Source organism: Zeus faber (genome assembly GCF_960531495.2).
Source record: "Zeus faber genome assembly, chromosome: 18".
In the NCBI taxonomy this organism is placed as follows: domain Eukaryota; kingdom Metazoa; phylum Chordata; class Actinopteri; order Zeiformes; family Zeidae; genus Zeus; species Zeus faber.
The window spans coordinates 20,584,696-20,602,195 of record NC_137210.1 but is presented as its reverse complement, the minus strand read 5'-3'; the positions used below and the strand labels follow the sequence as shown (position 1 = coordinate 20,602,195).

Sequence of the window (17,500 nt, the reverse complement as noted above, 5' to 3'; positions counted from 1 at the left end):
CAGCGGCGGAAAAAAATGAAAGCGGGTTCTACAAAGAAACGGCGGGAGAGTTCTACAAGGGGGGGCGGCGGTAACAAACTGAAGCTGGCTCCATATCTCTATTTTTCTCCCTCTCGCCTTCCTCTTCTATTTCGACGTCTAAAAACAAAACGAAAACGGTCACATTTCTACGCCGATGGTGTTTTTTATTTTTTATTTCATTTTTTTTTTTTTTCCTCTCTCTCTCCACGAAGCGCAGACCAGACGCGAGCGCCGAGCGAAGCGGGCCGACATTTGGAAGCGACGCCTTTGCTGCTCAACTCATATGTAGAACTTTTATGAACAAACGGCGGAACCAAAGAAAACGCCCCCCAAAAAAAACAAAAGAAAAAAACAAAAAAACAACCCTCCTCTGTCTGTTCTCCGACTGCTTTTCACCTTCAGGAGTCGGGATCAATTTGAGTCGTGTTGCATCCTTCACTATGTCACTTTGTCATTCGGGTGGGAGGGGGCGGGGTCGGCATTCTCTTGATATGTGTCGATTTGAGTGAGAAGTACCCACGTTATAAACGGTCCGTTTTGGATGGAGTGCTGGAGTCTTCGGGGTTCGGTCCGAGGGCGGAGACTCTCCTGGAGCCCACGCCCTCCCTCATCATTGGCACATGTCGAAATTCAAGTTGATGAGGACCGAAGCGGCGCTCGACCACTGGAAGGAGTAAATTAACTCCGACCTTCACCCCCCTCACAACCGCGTGGTCGTTTGCCCACTCCAAATGTCCGGATTGTCACGGGTGGCGACGTCCGTTTCTTTTCCCTCCCTCGAGCTTTTTGGGTTTTGCGCGCCTCCCACGGATCTGTCGTTCATTCGACCGTTTGCATGTTCATCGTGTCCTGACTTCCTCCATTCACTCGTCCGTTCATTCGTTGATTTCACAGGCTTTTTTGTTGTTGTTGTCGTTAATAATCGAGCAGGCTCTCTCCTGCAGGCGGAGGAGATATGATGGGTTTGGGGGGGGGGGGGCCTCATAGCAGGTACGGTTGTGGAGGCTGGCGTAAAAGGGGGGCGGAGCCTTGAGGTTCCTACTGGATACACTTGGCACATGAGAAAGGGAGAGGGGGAGGGAGGGGGAGGGAGGGGGTCAGGGTTTCAGACCCCTTCAGACATCAGAGCAAAGGGGGGAGGGGGGGCGAGAGATTCGGGGTGAAACATCTCGCATTCGCACGTCAAAACGAGGTGTGTGTGTGTGTGTGGGCGGGGCGAGCGCTGCCTCCTTCCACCAACCCTCCCCCCCCATCCCCATTCAACATCCAAACGCAGAGCGAGAGTCCCGGCCGTTGGGGGAAGGAGGCGGTAGGAAGTCCTTGAGGCGGGTGGGGTCCGCGGAAGCGATTTCCCACGTCAAAAACCCCCCCGCTCTCTCTCTCTCTCTCTCACCGTAAGTCTTCCTCCTACACCACCCCACCCCCCCTCCCCCCGCCCCCTCCATCACCCCCGCCCCCCTCCTCGGCGGCGGCTCACGCCTCCGAGCAGCACCTCTGCTGGTTGATCTTGACCTTGTGCTTGATGCCGTCGTAGAGCTCAAAGTTGTAGTTCTCCAGGGTGGTGGAGGAGCGCGAGGAGAGGCCGCTGTAGGAGCAGGTGCAGTAGAGCAGGAGGCCGGCGCACACAGCGCCCAGCAGCACGCCCAGCGAGCTCATCACGATGATGGTGAGCAGGATGGGGTCCAGGGCGTAGATCCAGGCGTTGTCCTTGTCGCGCTCCGACACCAGTGTGACGGAGGGCGGGTCGGCGCCCGGGGACGACGGCGTGGAGGCGGAGGAGGGCCAACCCGGGAAGACGTAACCTGGGGGAGGAGGAAAAAGGTGGAATGGTTAGAGGAGGAGTAGAAAATGATGTGGAACTTGGAGCGGGAGGTCTTCATGGGTTGCTGGGACCCATGAGGACCCATGAGGCCTGGATTGCTGTTGAAGGGGTGGGCTCGTTCAAGGTATGTCCAAGAAGGCGCATTCAGGAATATATTTACGAAAATATACTTTTCAATCGCCCGCTCAAGTGGTGTAAGAATCCACAATCGAGATTTGGAAGCTTTGGTAATTTGAATTACCGCAATGAGTAATAATCTCCTGGAAAAATAAAAAGTCTCTCAAGTGTGTGTGTGTGTGTGTGTTCGACTAAGTGTTTGCATTCTTTTTGGCATCGAGGAGCGATGATTCTAATCCCCCTAATGAATGTAGACACATGAGCAAGCCAATCTGCAATTAGGGACCCGCAGTTCGACTGTTTCACACACACACGCACACACGAACACACACACACACACACGAACACACGAACACACACACACACACACACAGTGAACTGGCCTATTTGCGAGCTAAAGAATGGCAGCACTCCTGCTGTATCTGTCAAGAGACCGGGCAAAGCAATCAATAGTTAGAAAACATATACAAGCACACGCGCACACACACACACACACACACACACACAGGAAGTAAACAGTGATTGTTACAGACAGATGTTTTTCTAGATGCCCAGGAGGAGGCTGTCTGTCTGCTTTCTTTCTCTACCGCAGGAGAACACGAAAGAGGAGGGGACACACGCACACACACACATGTACACACACGTACACACACGCACACACACGTTCACGCACACACACACACACGCGCGCACACACACACGCACTCGCACACTCGCACGTGCACACACAGCCAGACTGGAGTGTCTATCCCACTATCAGTGTTGCCGACGGCTTGTTTCTTGTTGAATCACAAGTAAACATGGAGAGCCATCGGCGTGCCTCTGCTTAAAGGGTAATTTCACTCCTCTCAGGGTGAGACGCACAGAACAGCCTAGCTTAGCCTGGGGCTCCTGTGCTTCCCCGGCAACCCAACCACAGCGTTTTAACTGGGAAAAAATACATAAAGAGGCGTTTGGAGGGGGGGGGGGGGGCTGCCTCCATGTGAAAACCGTTCATTTCCTACGGAGGAGGCTGTGCCGCTCGACCCGGCAGCAATTCGCCAGATCGTCCGGCCCAAATTTAAAGTAGTTTGAGCTTTGACACGGTCAACACTGACATTCCAACGGGAAGGCGCGGTTCAGAGCCACAGGATAGTTATTATAATGGCGACAAAAAATAACCACGTTTCATAAGGTTGGACACATTCGAACAAAGACACTTTTCATCAAAAACCCCATTTTGCCTGACACCCCTTTACTCTCCGCGTATGCTCAGTGGGCGAGGAGAGCAACGCAGTGGAGAGGTGCCACACATCAAAAAAGCAAAGCCCCCCCACGGAGGCGGGGAGGAGGGTGGTGAGAGGAGAAGAGCGGAGCGGCGCCCGGACCCTCACCTCCATTGAAACGCGGCTTGTGGTTGAAGACGGCGTCGTTCCCAAAGTCAATGGGCCTGGGGTCTGTCAACGAGAAGAGGGAGAGGACAAACAGCGGTGAATCTCCGTGAAACAGCCTGGGCACGCTGTTGACTCTCAGAGTCAACAGCGTGCGCGGCGAGGAAGGCCGGTCCGGTTCCCGGGGCCGCCCGCTCGCACCTCCGCTCCCGTCAAGTGGTTTCGAGAGATGCTGATCTCAACTTTACCAACCCATCTTGTGAAGGAGAGATACCGTATCGGGGAGACACAAACAAACAAAACCCACCGAAAAAATAAAATAAATAGTTTTGGGAGGCGTCGTCGGTGTTCCTTGATGTTTCATGGAGGCTGGCTGATATTGACACGACTACCTGAAGGCTCCCCAATTGCAGAGGGTTTCATTTTGTGATAGGCATCGCCAACCCTTTTTTGTTTGAAGAGAAATGAAAAACATAGAGAGAGAGAGAGAGAGAGAGAGAAAGAGAGAGAGAGAGGGAGACAGTGAGAGGGAGAGAGGGAGGGGTTGGGCGTCACTGAGTGACAGGAGAGATGAACAGCAGAGGGTGTGTGTGTGTATGTGTGTGTGTGTGTGTGTGTGTGTGTGTGTGTGTGTGTGTGTGTGTGTGTGGGTGTGAGTGAGAAAGAGGTTTCTGAATAACAGCGACACAAAGAGTTTTATAGAAAAAAACATATCACCTTTATTGCCGTCACATTCCGCACAATATGTTTTTTTTTTGTTTTTTTTCCCGTTTTGTTTTGTTTTCTTATTCCAAGGCCACAAAATCCCACAAGCTACAATACCGTTTTAATATCACTGAGGCAGGCTGAGTTGCAAGGCTGGGCAGGGTCCGGAGGCTCAACTCCGCTTCGAATCCGCCCTCATTGAGGGAAGTTGACGATACAATTTTCATATGTGAAGAAAGGAGCAATATCTGTGCAGCGGGTGGCGGTTTATTCCCAGGGACGAAGGGTACGGCCATGTTATTAACAAGTGAACACCTAATAGATATTCAAAGGATAAGAAAACTCATTTAATAGATATGAAAGAAATTATAAATGACCTAATTCCCATGTGTCGGGTGAGGTTGAATTTATTTGGCACTGCAGGGATAGCCACTAGTCATGTGAAAGTTGTGCATGAGTTATTACGTTATGCAACCTTAAAAAACAAGTGAATGTTGATGTTACAGTGTTTTGTTTATTTAACGAATTGGCAGAATTGAACCAAAATAACTTTTATAACCTTTAACAAAACCGAAAATAACCGCTGATGTACCCCGAGGCTGGACCGAAATCACGTAAAAAAAAAAAGGAAATATAGGAAACAGCAAATTACTTTGTTTGGCTAAAAATACATATGTAACAGGACTACTTATATAAAATATAGGTAGTCCATTTTGAATATGTCTGAAAATGCATGAGCCCCTTTTCCACCACAGGAGCCATCTCAGGAACCAGAAAGCTAGAATGAGGCTGCTTTCCACAGGGGGGAACTTGGTTTCCGAAAAAGGCTCTACTTGGATGGTTCCCGGTCCCGAAAAAAAGGTTCCCCACTGGCGAGGAGGTGCTTTTTGTGGGAACGGGAACCATTGGGGGGGGGGGGGGGGGGTCTGTAGAACTTAACAACGACAACTGGTTAATGATTGGTGGGTAAAGGAACCGCAAAGTCTTTGAGGGGCCGCGCTGAGGTTCCCCTTTCGGAATGGTTCCCCGTTTGGTTCCTGCACCTCGGCGTCAAAGCGGCGATTGGAAGCAGTTGAGCCCCGGCCCTGAGCGGCACGCGGTTGTTTTAAGGGAAAAAAAAAAAAAGTCACACAGTCAAGGCCTTTACATTCACAAAGGTGGAAAAAAGTGCAAAGAGTTTGTCAAACAGTGATGCAGCTCGGTCGACGCTAAGAAATCCTTCCACGCAAAAGCGCAAACTGAGTCAGTGCGGATCTTCTTTTTTCTTTTTAAACGGTCAAACGAAAAACAAAACAAAAAGGACATCCCGATGGACAGGTTAGATCGGTCGACATTCGAACAGAACTATCAACGAAGCAATATCAACATCACGGAGGAAGATCTCGCCCTGTATGCAAGATGCGGCAAAGACGTCATTATTCCAAGATTTTTCGCCTATAATCGAAGGACACAAAAGGCTGAGCGGTAGGGGGAAAACCAACAAGCGAAGGAAAGAAAAAAGAAAAAAAAAAGAAACAAAACATGAAAAGCGTGTGGCACAAACACACCCCGAACCAGACGGAAAACCCTTCCCGGGGCTGGAGATTAGCAGCGTGACTCCATTCAGCGCCGAGGGTGGTCCTCAACACCCTCCTGACGCGCATTACACTTCCACGCCGCTCCGCCGTGATCAGCCCCATCCGCCCTAATCTCCCTCATCGCGTCGCGTCTATTTCCGTCACGTCACGCGGCGGGTCGTCGACGGAAACGCCGCGACCGACCGCCGCGTCATCCTTAAAATGATAGGGGGGAAAAAAAAAAATAGCGGGCTTCGGGAGAACATTGCCGCCGCCCGGCGTTCGGGTCCCATCGCTCGCGGAGGCCCCCCCCCCCCCGAGCCGAGGCCCGCCTTCAGGCCGGTTGACGCCGCCCGAGCCCGAGCCGGACGGTAAATCACAAACAAGACGGAGAGATAATAGAAGAGGTGGAACATAAAGAGGAGGAGTGGACGCTCCGTGGAAGACTGCTGAACACTTTCCAATGATCCTGGCTTAAAGCCCCGCGGGCGAGAGTCCTGTGAAGAATCACGCACACGAAGCCAAGAGGAGATTAAAATTCCCCGTAGCCCCATTTTATCTCCGCTCTCCAATTAGTAAAGAGAAGAATGAAAAGGGGGGCGCTTTTTTTTTTTTTTTTTTTTCCTTCCTCTTTTTCTGGGTTTTTTTTTTATTTATTTTTTTTTTTTTTCATTCAGGCGCAGCTGCGGACGGCTCTTTGGCACCATATGCCCCTTCCTGAGGGGGCCGGAGGACCCCTTTGAGTGCTTCCACTCGTTAATATTTCTCCGAGAAGCAGAAGGAGGAGGAGGAGGAAAGGGAGAGGGAGAAAAAAAACAAAAAACCTATGAGAGCTAGAGGGCTAGAAATGCTTACTGCAAGTTTTTATAAATGCAATCGGCTCCATTAACTAATTGGAAATATTAAAGGGCCTTCAAAGTAATCTGTGAGGCAGGAGTGAGAGGCGACCGAGGGAGGGAGGGAGCGAGGAAGGGAGGGGTGATTTAAAAGCTTCAACTCCTTTTCCAAATCTTGCAAAATGTTTGACAGAAATCAGTGTGTGCGTGCGCGTGCGCGTGCGTTTGTGTGTGTGCGTGCGTGTGTGTGTGCGTGTGTGTTGGGCGGTTTAGGAGCGGGAGAGAAAGCACAAGAGACCTATAAGGCGAATCCTACGAACGTAGCACAGCATCAGTATAACCGTACATCATCTGTGTGTTTGAGTTAAGCAGCGACATTGATTAGGGTGAGGCGCCGGGCGGCCAGAGTGACTCATAATCTTTAAATCACGCTCCCCGCCCCGCTGCAATAGCCGATTCGGGAAAGAGGGAAAGGGGGCATAAAACGGGGCGAGCGCTAAGCACTAAACATCTGAAAAATGCATTAATAAAGCGGAAGGGGTATTTTTATGAGACCGAATGAAATGGAAATATAATGTAAAGCGAGGGATTTCCCAAAGTAATGAACATTCTGAAAGAAACAACAACTCACGACGGGAAATAGGATTTAGTTTTTTTTTTATGGAATTTTTGGGTGCTAGGCCTTAATCACATGGCCTGCATGCACACGAGCACGCGCGCGTGTGTGTGTGTGTGTGAGTGTGTGTGTGTGTGTGTCAGTGTGTTTCCCGTCATTCCTTCTGACTCCTAACGCGTTTTGTTTGAAACCACCCGCCCCCGTCGATGGAGACCCCCGACCCGCCTCTCTGTCAGCCTCCGTCTGGGGGGAGAGGCGGCAGAAATCTATCTCTAGAAAGAGAAAGGAAAGAGAAAAGACAGGGCTTGGTTTGGAGCGTTCCCTCTTTCTTTTTCTTCTTTTTTTAAATTTCCATTCCATCTCCGGGTTTATTCTTTGGAGGAAAAAAGGCGCCTGGCATAATGGCCACTTCTCCTTGAGGAAAGAGGTTCTGCTCTCCTCCATTTTTCCTCTCCTTGCGCCCCCCGCCCCGCCTCTCTCTATCTCCCTACCTTCTGTGTTGGAGAATTTGGAAGAGGAAAGGAAGAAGGGAAAATAACAGGTAGCGGCTCCCTCTGCAGTAGGAGGCCAGATGGAGGCTGCTCCACCTTCGCCTCCACTCTGATTCACAGATGACAAACAGAGATTGGATGGCAGGAGGTCAGATAATGTGAGACGCAGAGAGGGGTCTTGGTGCTTAAAGGAAAACTCTGGTATTTTTCATTTTTTTTTATACATAAAATGTATATATTTTTTTTGATCCCTGGGAGTCAACCCGAGTATTTGGCGTCAGAATTTTTGGGAATGGGCCCTCGTCGCCACGTTCTTTGACAAATGCGATTTGCATTTGGCTGCTGAGGCTGTTCTCCCAACACTGGATTATTTCAAAATATTCTGATGCCAATCACTCTGGTTGACTCCCAATGATCAAAAAAATGATGTTTAGGCCAAAAATAAGGAGCGGCTGCAGTCACATATGAGTGCGTGTTTACGTCTGTGTGTATGTGTGTGGATGTGTGTGTGCGTGTGTGTGTGTGTGTGTCTGTGTGCATGCGTGCGTGCATGCGCGCGCGCGCGCGCGTGTGTGTGTGTGTGTGTGTGTGTGTGTGTGTGTGTGTGTGTGTGTGTGTGTGTGTTGGGCGTGTGACTGGGATGAGATCTGACCTGTCTCATCTCGTCTCTTTCTCCTGTGTAAGCCATCCAGAAAACAGCACAACAGTGAGTGCTCCCTCGCAGAGCCAAAGGAGTTGGATCTGTAGCTGTCTGTCTATCCGTCACGCTCGGGTAGAGCTCGCTAATTCTCTCCATCTCCCACTTTCCTTCTTGCACAAACACACACACACACAGACGCACGCACGCGCGCACACACACACACACACACACACAGTTCCTTCAAGTCCAAAACCGTCTGCCTCTCAATGTCACACACACACACACACACACACACACACACACACACACACACACACACACACACACAGGCCACGTACAGATTTACTCCCTCTCATCCTCTGCCTTCCTGCCTGCAAATCCTTTTCTCAATAAGACGCCGTATCGTATTTGGAGGCAGACGGCGTCCAAGCCACAGATCGGGCCGGGACAGGCCGGCGTTTCTTTCCCCCTTCCACGACGCAAAAGAAAGAAAATGCACCATCGCCTTCGAGGAACTTGCTCATTCCTCGTCTCTGATGGACTGATTGGAGGAAGTGGAGTCTAATGACCGCATTTCACAGTAATGAAGTCAGTCTGGCCATCTAAGTTTGTGGAAGTCGCTGTTTTAATGTTTTAATGCTGTATCTACCGTAGTTCCATTGAATTGTCTTTCTATTACACGTATTTCTCACACTTAAGAACAACATAAGTCACGTCCGGATGCGTTTCGCGAAGCCTGAGACTGAAGGTCCGTCATTAGTTTCCCCCATTGAGGCCAAACCAGTCGAGTCAATTTTGAACGTGGTTCCGTTGAGCCCGTTGCGAAGAGGGGCTTTAGGGGGTCTCGTAGTTTTCACAAACCTCGGGCCCTTTCTCTAAAAAACAAAAGCGTGACAGTCTGCGGCGACCGGGGCCATAGCGTTCAGTATGGCTTGTCCTTCTCCAGTTTGATGGTGAGCATGGGCTCCAGACCCGGCGCCGCCGGCCCGCTCGCCCGGTACAGGGCCGCGTTGTGGCTGGGGTGGTGGATCAGATTGTGGCCGAGGTTTTGGCTCGGGTAGACGTTTGGGTAAGCCTGCTGATGGAGCTGCTCGCTGTTGTGGTAGAGCACCGAGTGGTGGTGGTGGTGGTGGCCGGTGGAGCTCTTCTTGGCGGCCGAGCAGTAGTGATGGCAGCACAGTATCAGCAGCAGCGTTATGGTGGTCAGCAGCAGGAGGGCGCCGCCTCCCACCAACACATAGTACCAGTAGGCAGGGAGGGGCTGCACCGCCACTGTGTCTACCGTGGGCTCCATCCCACACATGGCGCCCCCTGGAGGGCAGGAGGACACATTACAGGTCGGCCTGGTGTGACGAGGAAGGCAGGCATGCAGACCGAATCATAGAGCAGGTGATCAGTGAGCTAAAGTTCTGCCGATTTGCCCCGTTCAACATCCAAGATCAAATGCGATCTTTATCACAATCCTTTAAATGTGTATCACATCAATATCATGTCCCGGATATTTCGACACGTCGACAGCAGCCAAAAGGGACATTCAGCTCACTGCATCAAGTCTCCAAAAAATCCACTGCATACTGTAGAAATGAAACCGTAATTTGATGTGATTATTTTGTGATTGCAGGACTTTTTTTTAAGGGTGAGTATTCCTCTATTTGGATCATGTTTGCAGCCGGTGTTGATGCAAAGAGTACAGGCGTTAGCTGCACATTGACAGGCGGAGGCTCATGCCATGCTGGTCCTTGGGCTTTGATTGGCTGGTGCGAAAGCCTCGATTATGCAGTGATTGGCCAATTTTAAACGGGGATTAGGGAAGTCGGTGGGCGTAGGGCGCTTATTTCTGAGTGTGCAAGGCAGCTGTTTTTATATCTTGGACGGATGAGAGAGCGAGGGAGACAGAGAACAGACAGAGCGAGAGAGTCAAAGAGGGAGAGGAAGAAGAAGGAGAGGAGACAGAGGACCACTCCAGTCACGACGTCTTTTTAATCCTGCATTAAAGGCTCTGTCTGAAATTTCAAAACTAGGAAGAGAGACAAAAATAAAACATAAAAATAAAAAAAAATTAAAAACACTGACAGATTTGGAAACAGGGAATCATATAGAAATAAACAAGCGAATGATAAAGAGATAAGGGAGAGCCAACTCAAAGGAGGAACGAGGAATGAGAGGGGGGGGGGGAGGGATGAACTTTACAGAGAATAAAGAATGAAATGTAGTGCGGAGACAGCGAGATATAGACAGCGATGGCGAGCCGCTCTAAAGTTCAGACGCTCTCTTTAAGGGTTTAAGCTGCTCTTTGATTGTAAAGCTGCTGGCACAGAGCGTCTTCCCACCAGTGGATTAGGAAAGAGATGATTTCCAGGACTGCAAATTGACCCCTGTTTCCCTCCTTCACGAGATCTGAGCGAGCGGAGCGGCTGGGGAGGGGAGAAAGTTAAGCGATCTCGGCACCGTGGCTTTTAAAGTAAAGTAGCCGTTAACTTTCTTAATTAAAACAACTGGGCGGGGGGACTCCCTCCCTCCCGATGGAGGAGATTTAGTTTTTTCCTTGTGATAAGATACTTTTAATGCAGGATTAACTCGGAGCAGAGTTCTAAGGGAAAATTTTCTTTAGGTAATTTAGGAATGTAATTGGAGTATTTTTGTGTGTGTCCATGCCAATGCGTGTCTGTGTGTGTGCGTGCGGGCGTGCGTGTTGGTGCGTGCGTGTGTGTGTGTGTGTGTGTGTGTGTGTGTGTGTGTGTGTGTGTGTGTGTGTGTGTGTGTGCGTGCGTGCGTGCGTGCCTGTGTGTGTGTGTGTGTATATGTGTGCGTGAGTACGTGCGTTCAGACTAGCATGCACATTTTGGTCAGACTGCCAGCCTTCTCCTGCCACAAGCCAAATGCCTCCCCGGTTGCCACGGATACCAGACTCAACAGTGTGCCACAGCGGTTGTCGCTGGTGAAGCGGCCAGTGAACAGACAGGATGTGCGTCTTCAGCGACAATTACTTTGACATAGTTCTTTACCTCACCGGAGGCGTTTGCCATATAAGGGTAGGAAAGAGTTGGACCGAACATGTTTGATCGGTAAAGCGGACTAAATCTGCGCTTCTGTGTTGTTGTTCCTGTTTCATAAATCCGACGACAACCTCTTCGCTTGCATTGCGGCCGAAACCTCTTTGGAGGTCATCACATTCATATTATATCCACACCCAGACACACCCACGTTTGGATTTGTTACACGTTCCCTTGGTGGTCCACACCTCTAAAAACGACCCCTTTAAATCTCCTCGCTCCTTATCCTTCATAACTATAAATCACGGTTACGCCAAAACACGGCCAGACCGACGACGGCGGCGTACGCTGCAGTGACGTGACTCTGTCGTACTGTGCTGCCAAAACTCAACAAAACCACGTCCGACCACACCCCACCAAGAAATCATTCGCTGCTTTAAAGTATTGCTTTCCTCCCAAGTCCAAAATGAGAAATGCAATCCTTCTTCCCGGCACTCGGGGAAACGAAATGATCGTGCGAGCCCTGTTGAGGATCAGCGGGTGGGAGGGCGACATACTAACCAGACGTGAGGTGCTTCACTTGTCCCATCACGGTTTTACGTCTAGCTGACTTGACTAATTTTTTGGGAGACTGGAATTTCTGCTTTGTTCGATTTAATCAACTGAAGCACAACGCCAGCGCAGTATTTAAAGAATGTTTTTGATGTGGAATTCATACAATCTCATCATGATGATGTGATGGGATTCGATCTGATCCTTGTACCATGAACCTACTGAAGGCTATTACGCTTGAAACATAGCAACAACACACGCACACACACACACACACACACACACACACACACACACACACACACACACACACACACACACACACACACACACACACACACACACACACACACACACACACACACACACACACACGTGTCTTGCGGATTTATCAACCCAGAAAGAACCATATCAATAATAGTACTGCAGAAAGAAACAAGTTAAATTATCTTCCAAAACTTTTACGATTTTTATTTTGCAAATTGAATCTCAAAATAACAATCGTCAACTTTTTCATTTTTTCTGCCCGAAACACCAAAGCACGGTTTTGAGTCCCGGCCCAGACACTGAAAACCAGAGCTCAGGTGGGATCATCTGAGTCAAGCCGTTCTGTCTTTCCGTGTTTTGGTCGAGCATGTTGGAGGAGCGAGGGGAAATGGGGGGAAAAAAGGAAAGTATCGGGGATGAGGTTCGTATTCAATTCAAGTGGGATCAGCGGCTTTTTGTGCAGAGAAAGGGGGCGAGGAAGTGAGGAGAGGATGAGAAGAAAAGGATGCACTGTGGAGAGAGGAATAGAAGAGGGGCGGGGAGGGAGGAATGGTAGAGGGAGGAGGAGAAGAAGGAGAGGAGGAGAGGAGCACTGGGAGAAAGGAGGAGAGGAAAGCGAAAGAGCAGTGAACAAGGAGGGGTGGTCGGAGGGAAGAGCGACGGGAACGGTCCGAACAAGGGAGGGGAGGAGGGAGGATGAGAGAGGACTGACGGAGGGGGGAGGAGGGAGAGCCCATGATCCTTGTAGGGTGCTGAATGCAGTGACACCGAGCCAGGGCGGAGGAGCGGAACGCGCGGGCGGGAGGCCTGGGAGAGGCAGAAAGTGGGCGGATCCGGGAGGAAGGCAGGGAAATTTCGGGAGAAGTGGTTTAACGGATGGGGCGACTCTGATAAACACGGAGCGCGGTGTTTAGTCGTGGCTCCGACGTCCCCGGGGATTGTTTATCGCGCGGAACAATAAAGATGTCAGCGGAGTTCCGCTTAATTGCCGTGAGGCTTGTATTCGCCATCGCCAAGGGTCGACCTGACAACAGACTGTGTGTCCCGCGGTGCGACCACCGCCTTGGGCGAATGCGCCGTGATATACGACCGTCCACGAGTCAAGCCCTACGGCAGCAAGTTGGCTCCCAGCTCTACAGTCGGGGGGGGCCCGATATTCAACTTTGCTTTTACCCGCCGCAGAGACGCACGGCGTATTGCCGAAAAAAGTAAACGTTGGAGATCCCAGAAGACGCAGTTCCCTATTTTTCACAGGAGCTCGGCCGGTCGAGCCCCTCCGAAGCCACACTCACACGGTCACCACGCAGCCCGTCGCTGCCTCGGCACCGGACGCACACCGGACGACCTCCGTGTCGGAATCTTCCGACTTTCCAAATCTGACGATGACTTGCTATGTGAAAAAGAAAGCGCACGGCAATAAAATCCAACAATTTCACCACTTGTCTTTGGATATTATTCTCTCATATTGGTTTATTCTGCTTCTGCATGACCATTATGTTTGTTATGGCTCCTTATTACTATCATCCATCTGGTATTCCCCACATTAATGGAACCATGAAGATACACTTTGTAACTTAACCGACGAACCAATATGTTTTCCCCACTTTCCACACAACGAATAACATGCGTGATATGCCAGACTACTTAAAGATATGCATAGTGTCTCGACAGAAAGTGACTGAGGACATTCCAGTTTTTGTGGCCCGACAGGCCGTCGAATAGGCCCAGGAGGACAGTATGTCCGCCGCCTCACGCTGCCAGGCGGCGCCTCAATTAAAAAGGACAGAGAGTTGGCCGTCCGTTGAACGTGGGAAAACGGAACGACAGCGGCCTCACCCCAGGGTGCTGTTCCCGCTCCGTCATGGTTGTGCCTCACCGCTACTGGAGCAGGGGCGAGTGTGAAGGTAAATTATTCAGCCTTGCCACCTTGGAAATGATTCAATTTGTAAGTGATATATTTTTTATAAGTCACGGCCTCAAATTCCCAAAGCGCGGGGGGACACCGAGGCGTCATCACCAGGAGCATCAGCCCCGCATGCAGCATGCAGGGATTCCCTGGAAACGCTGTCATCAAGCCTGCTGAGCCATCCTTAATCTGATACGAGGAGTTTCCTTTGAAAACAATGCATAGTCTTCGGAGGTACGCTCAACTTCGGTGGTTCTCAACACGGGCTCTGGGGGCCCCCCAGAGGTCCTTTCAGGGGGTCCTCAGCAAAGTGATTTATGGTTCAACCTGACCGTTATTTCATTTACGAGACCTTAGGATGTTTAATAATGACTGTTTGGGTCATAGTTTCACAGTTATCTCTCTAACTGTAGTAGAGGCAGGTATGGAAGTTTTGACTGAATCATATCCAATAATAAAAACCTTCTCTGATTTGGGTCCCAGAGACAACATCTCATCTCACAGAGTCAGCGAACCTAAAACTGAGGGTCCTCCATCAGGTGGAGAATCGACGCTCTACTGGGTCCGCGAATCATTTCCTCGCGTGTGTGTCGCAGTTTGGTCGGCGGCGCTAACGGGGTCACCACGGCGCCACGGCAACGCTGCAGGCCGAGCTTAGCAACAAGCAGGAAGCACAGACGTTTTGGAACAGGAAGTAGAATGGGTGAGGCCAACTTACCGGTCATGTCGGGAGGGAAGGCGGGGAGGGGCCCTGGAAAGGGGGAGACAGAGAGAGAGAGAGAGAGAGAGAGAGAGAGAGAGAGGAGTGTTATTACAGTTTGAAAATGTTTCTGATGGAATAGACATTTTGTAAAAAAAAATGTTTTACATTTATTCATTACGTGGAAGCCCACACGGTGGAATGATAATAAGAAGGAATTGGTTTTGGGGACTTTCTAGAAGTAAAAAAGCACTATACCACACTTTATTATTATTATTTTTTTTACTTCATCACAATGTATCACAATGTCGTTTCTTTTGAGAAAATCAATACGGATCCGTGGAGTTGCGGCTTCTGGGGCCCAGGAACCTCCCCGGACGACAGTAACTGTCATAAAATGGAAAGAAAGTAAAGAGAGAAGACAAAGCCGAGCGCTAACAGGCAGGAAGAGGTGAAGTGTGTTTTTCCTGAGAGCTCCCCCTCTCCCTTTATCACTCTCTCTCCCTCCCTCCCTCTCCCTTTATCTCTCTCTCTCTCTCCCTCCCTCTCCCTTTATCTCTCTCTCTCTCCCTCCCCCTTTATCTCTCTCTCTCTCCCTGTACCTTTATCACTCTCTCCCTCCATCTCCTATTATCTCTCTCTCTCTCTCTCTCTCTCTCTCCCTCTTATCGTTCTCTCTCACCCTCTATTTCTCTCTTCCGCTCTCTCTCCCTCTCTATTTCTCTTTCTCTCTCTCTCCCCCTCTCCCTTTCTCTCCCTCTTTATCATTCTCTCTTCTCTCCCTCTATTTCTCTATCTCCCCCTCTCCCTCTCTCTCTCGCTCCCTCTCTCTATCCCTGTCCCCTCTCTCCCTCTCTCTTTCTCTCCCTCTCCCTCTCTCTCTCTCCCTCTCTACCTCTCCCCCCTCTCTCCCTCTCTCTCCCCATCTCTCTCGCTCCCTCTCTATCTCTCCCCCCTCTCTCTCCCTCTCTCTCGCACCCTCTCTATCTCTCCCCCCTCTCTCCCTCTCTCCCTCTCTCTCCCCATCTCTCTCGCTCCCTCTCTATCTCTCCCCCCTCTCTCCCTCTCTATCTCTCCCCCCTCTCTCTCCCCATCTCTCTTGCTCCCTCTCTATCTCTCCCCCCTCTCTCTCCCTCTCTCTCGCACCCTCTCTATCTCTCCCCCCTCTCTCCCTCTCTCCCTCTCTCTCCCCATCTCTCTCGCTCCCTCTCTATCTCTCCCCCCTCTCTCCCTCTCTATCTCTCCCCCCTCTCTCCCCTCTCTCCCCCCCCTCTCCCTCTTTATCTTATTCTTACGTTCACATTTTTCTGCTTCCGCTCTAATTCAACTCTCCCATCCCTCCCGCTCTCCACCAAACCCTGTCTGCACTCGCTCCATTTTTTAACTGTGCTCCGACCCAACCATAAAGTTGAAAACTGACCGTCTTCCAACTCGATCCCGTGTCCTAACCACGCTAGAGACTCCTCATTCAAAACATTCACAAGCCTTGATGCCACAAATGACCCCAAAAAACGCCGCGCTGTACGTCGACGTGGACCAGAGGGCGAAGCCAGGGGGTGGAGGGATGGTGAGGGGAGGAGTAAAGACCACTGATTTACCGCACCGTTTACCCGCCGGAGTGGGCGACATTTCTTTTAGGAGACGGAATTTCAAGGGATGTCGGTGAAATGAAAAGAGAAGAAAGACCGAGAATTCCAAAAAAAAGAGAGATTAGAATTGGACTTATTTAAAATGGATGGAACGACACAATGAAGCAGCTTCGAATGAGGGGAGCAGGGGAGTTGATTTGGCTGTGTGTGTGTGTGTGTGTGTGTGTGTGTGTGTGTGTGTGTGTGTGTGTGTGTGTGTGTGTGTGTGTGTGCATTTCTGTATTTGTGTGCGTGTGTTTGTGTATTTGTGTGTGTGTGTGTGTGTGTGTGTGCGCGTCTGTGTGTGTGCATGCATGAGTGTGTGTGTGTGTGTTTGTGTGTGTGAGTGAGTGAGTGAGTGAGTGAGTGATTGTCTGGCTAACAGGCTAATGCTGTCCCGCTGTGCTAAACGTAGCGGCGCTCTGCTACATTAAATGATAAGAATATTTCCATTCAAATGATAGAGAGCGAACAAAAACTGTGTGTGTGTGTGTGTGTATGTGTGTGTGCGTGCATGCATGTGTGTGTGTGTGTGTGTGTGTAAGTGTGATGTTTGTCAAAACTGTGAGAGTTAAAAATGACAATAATTTGAGGCTTTAGTTAATGTCTCCGTTACAATGCATTTATGATTGTCATTGCTAGTGTGTGATCTGCATACATACCTGTGTGTGTGTGTGTGTGTGTGTGTGTGTGTGTGTGTGTGTGTGTGTGTGTGTGTGTGTGTGTGTGTGTGTGTGTGTGTGTGTGTGTGAGAGAGGAAGTGAGTTTTCATCTTTTGAATGCCATTTTGTGATTTATTCCACTATTATATTGGTAGAAAAGCTATAATGTGCTTTTTTGATTATTTGTGTTATTATCAGCAATGGCAGTGACATTTATGCATTACACAATGCATTACACACACACACACACACACACACACACACACACACACAGTTTGTTTAGTTGTGTTATTAGATGGACTGGTCTTTGTTTATAAATTGGACTAAATAACTCAGAGATGGAAGGAGACACAGAGAGAGACAGAGAGAGACAGAGAGAGAGAGAGAGAGAGCGTAAGGGAGAGAGCGAGAGAGATGAGAGAGATGTTGGAATAAGACAGAAAGAGCGAGAGAGGGAGGTAGAGAGAAATGGAGAGCGCGTCGGGCGATAAAAAGAGAGAGAGAGAGAGAGAAAGAGGCAGGCAGATATAATGAAAGATAGATTAGAATCCATGCCCAACGGCCGTTTGTGGCCTACTTTCTGATTTTTTTGTGAACGGAAAACATTATGAGTTTTTT

General features: G+C 49.9%; 1 protein-coding gene across 1 annotated transcript in view; it reads right to left on the bottom strand.

Annotated features, from left to right (window-relative positions):
* Window positions 1–1,494: 1,494 nt before the first annotated feature.
* The window catches only part of LOC307244574 (neuropilin-2-like), a gene marked incomplete at its 3' end in the record, with an annotated part of 106,941 nt that continues 90,935 nt past the window's right edge, over window positions 1,495–17,500 (bottom strand). Inside the window, exons 16-18 of the mRNA XM_080019808.1 lie at window positions 14,611–14,643; window positions 3,334–3,396; window positions 1,495–1,823 (exon numbers count right to left, since the gene is read on the bottom strand). Coding sequence (XP_079875934.1) covers window positions 1,495–1,823; window positions 3,334–3,396; window positions 14,611–14,643 — 425 coding nt within the window. The remainder of the gene's footprint in view (window positions 1,824–3,333; window positions 3,397–14,610; window positions 14,644–17,500) is intronic.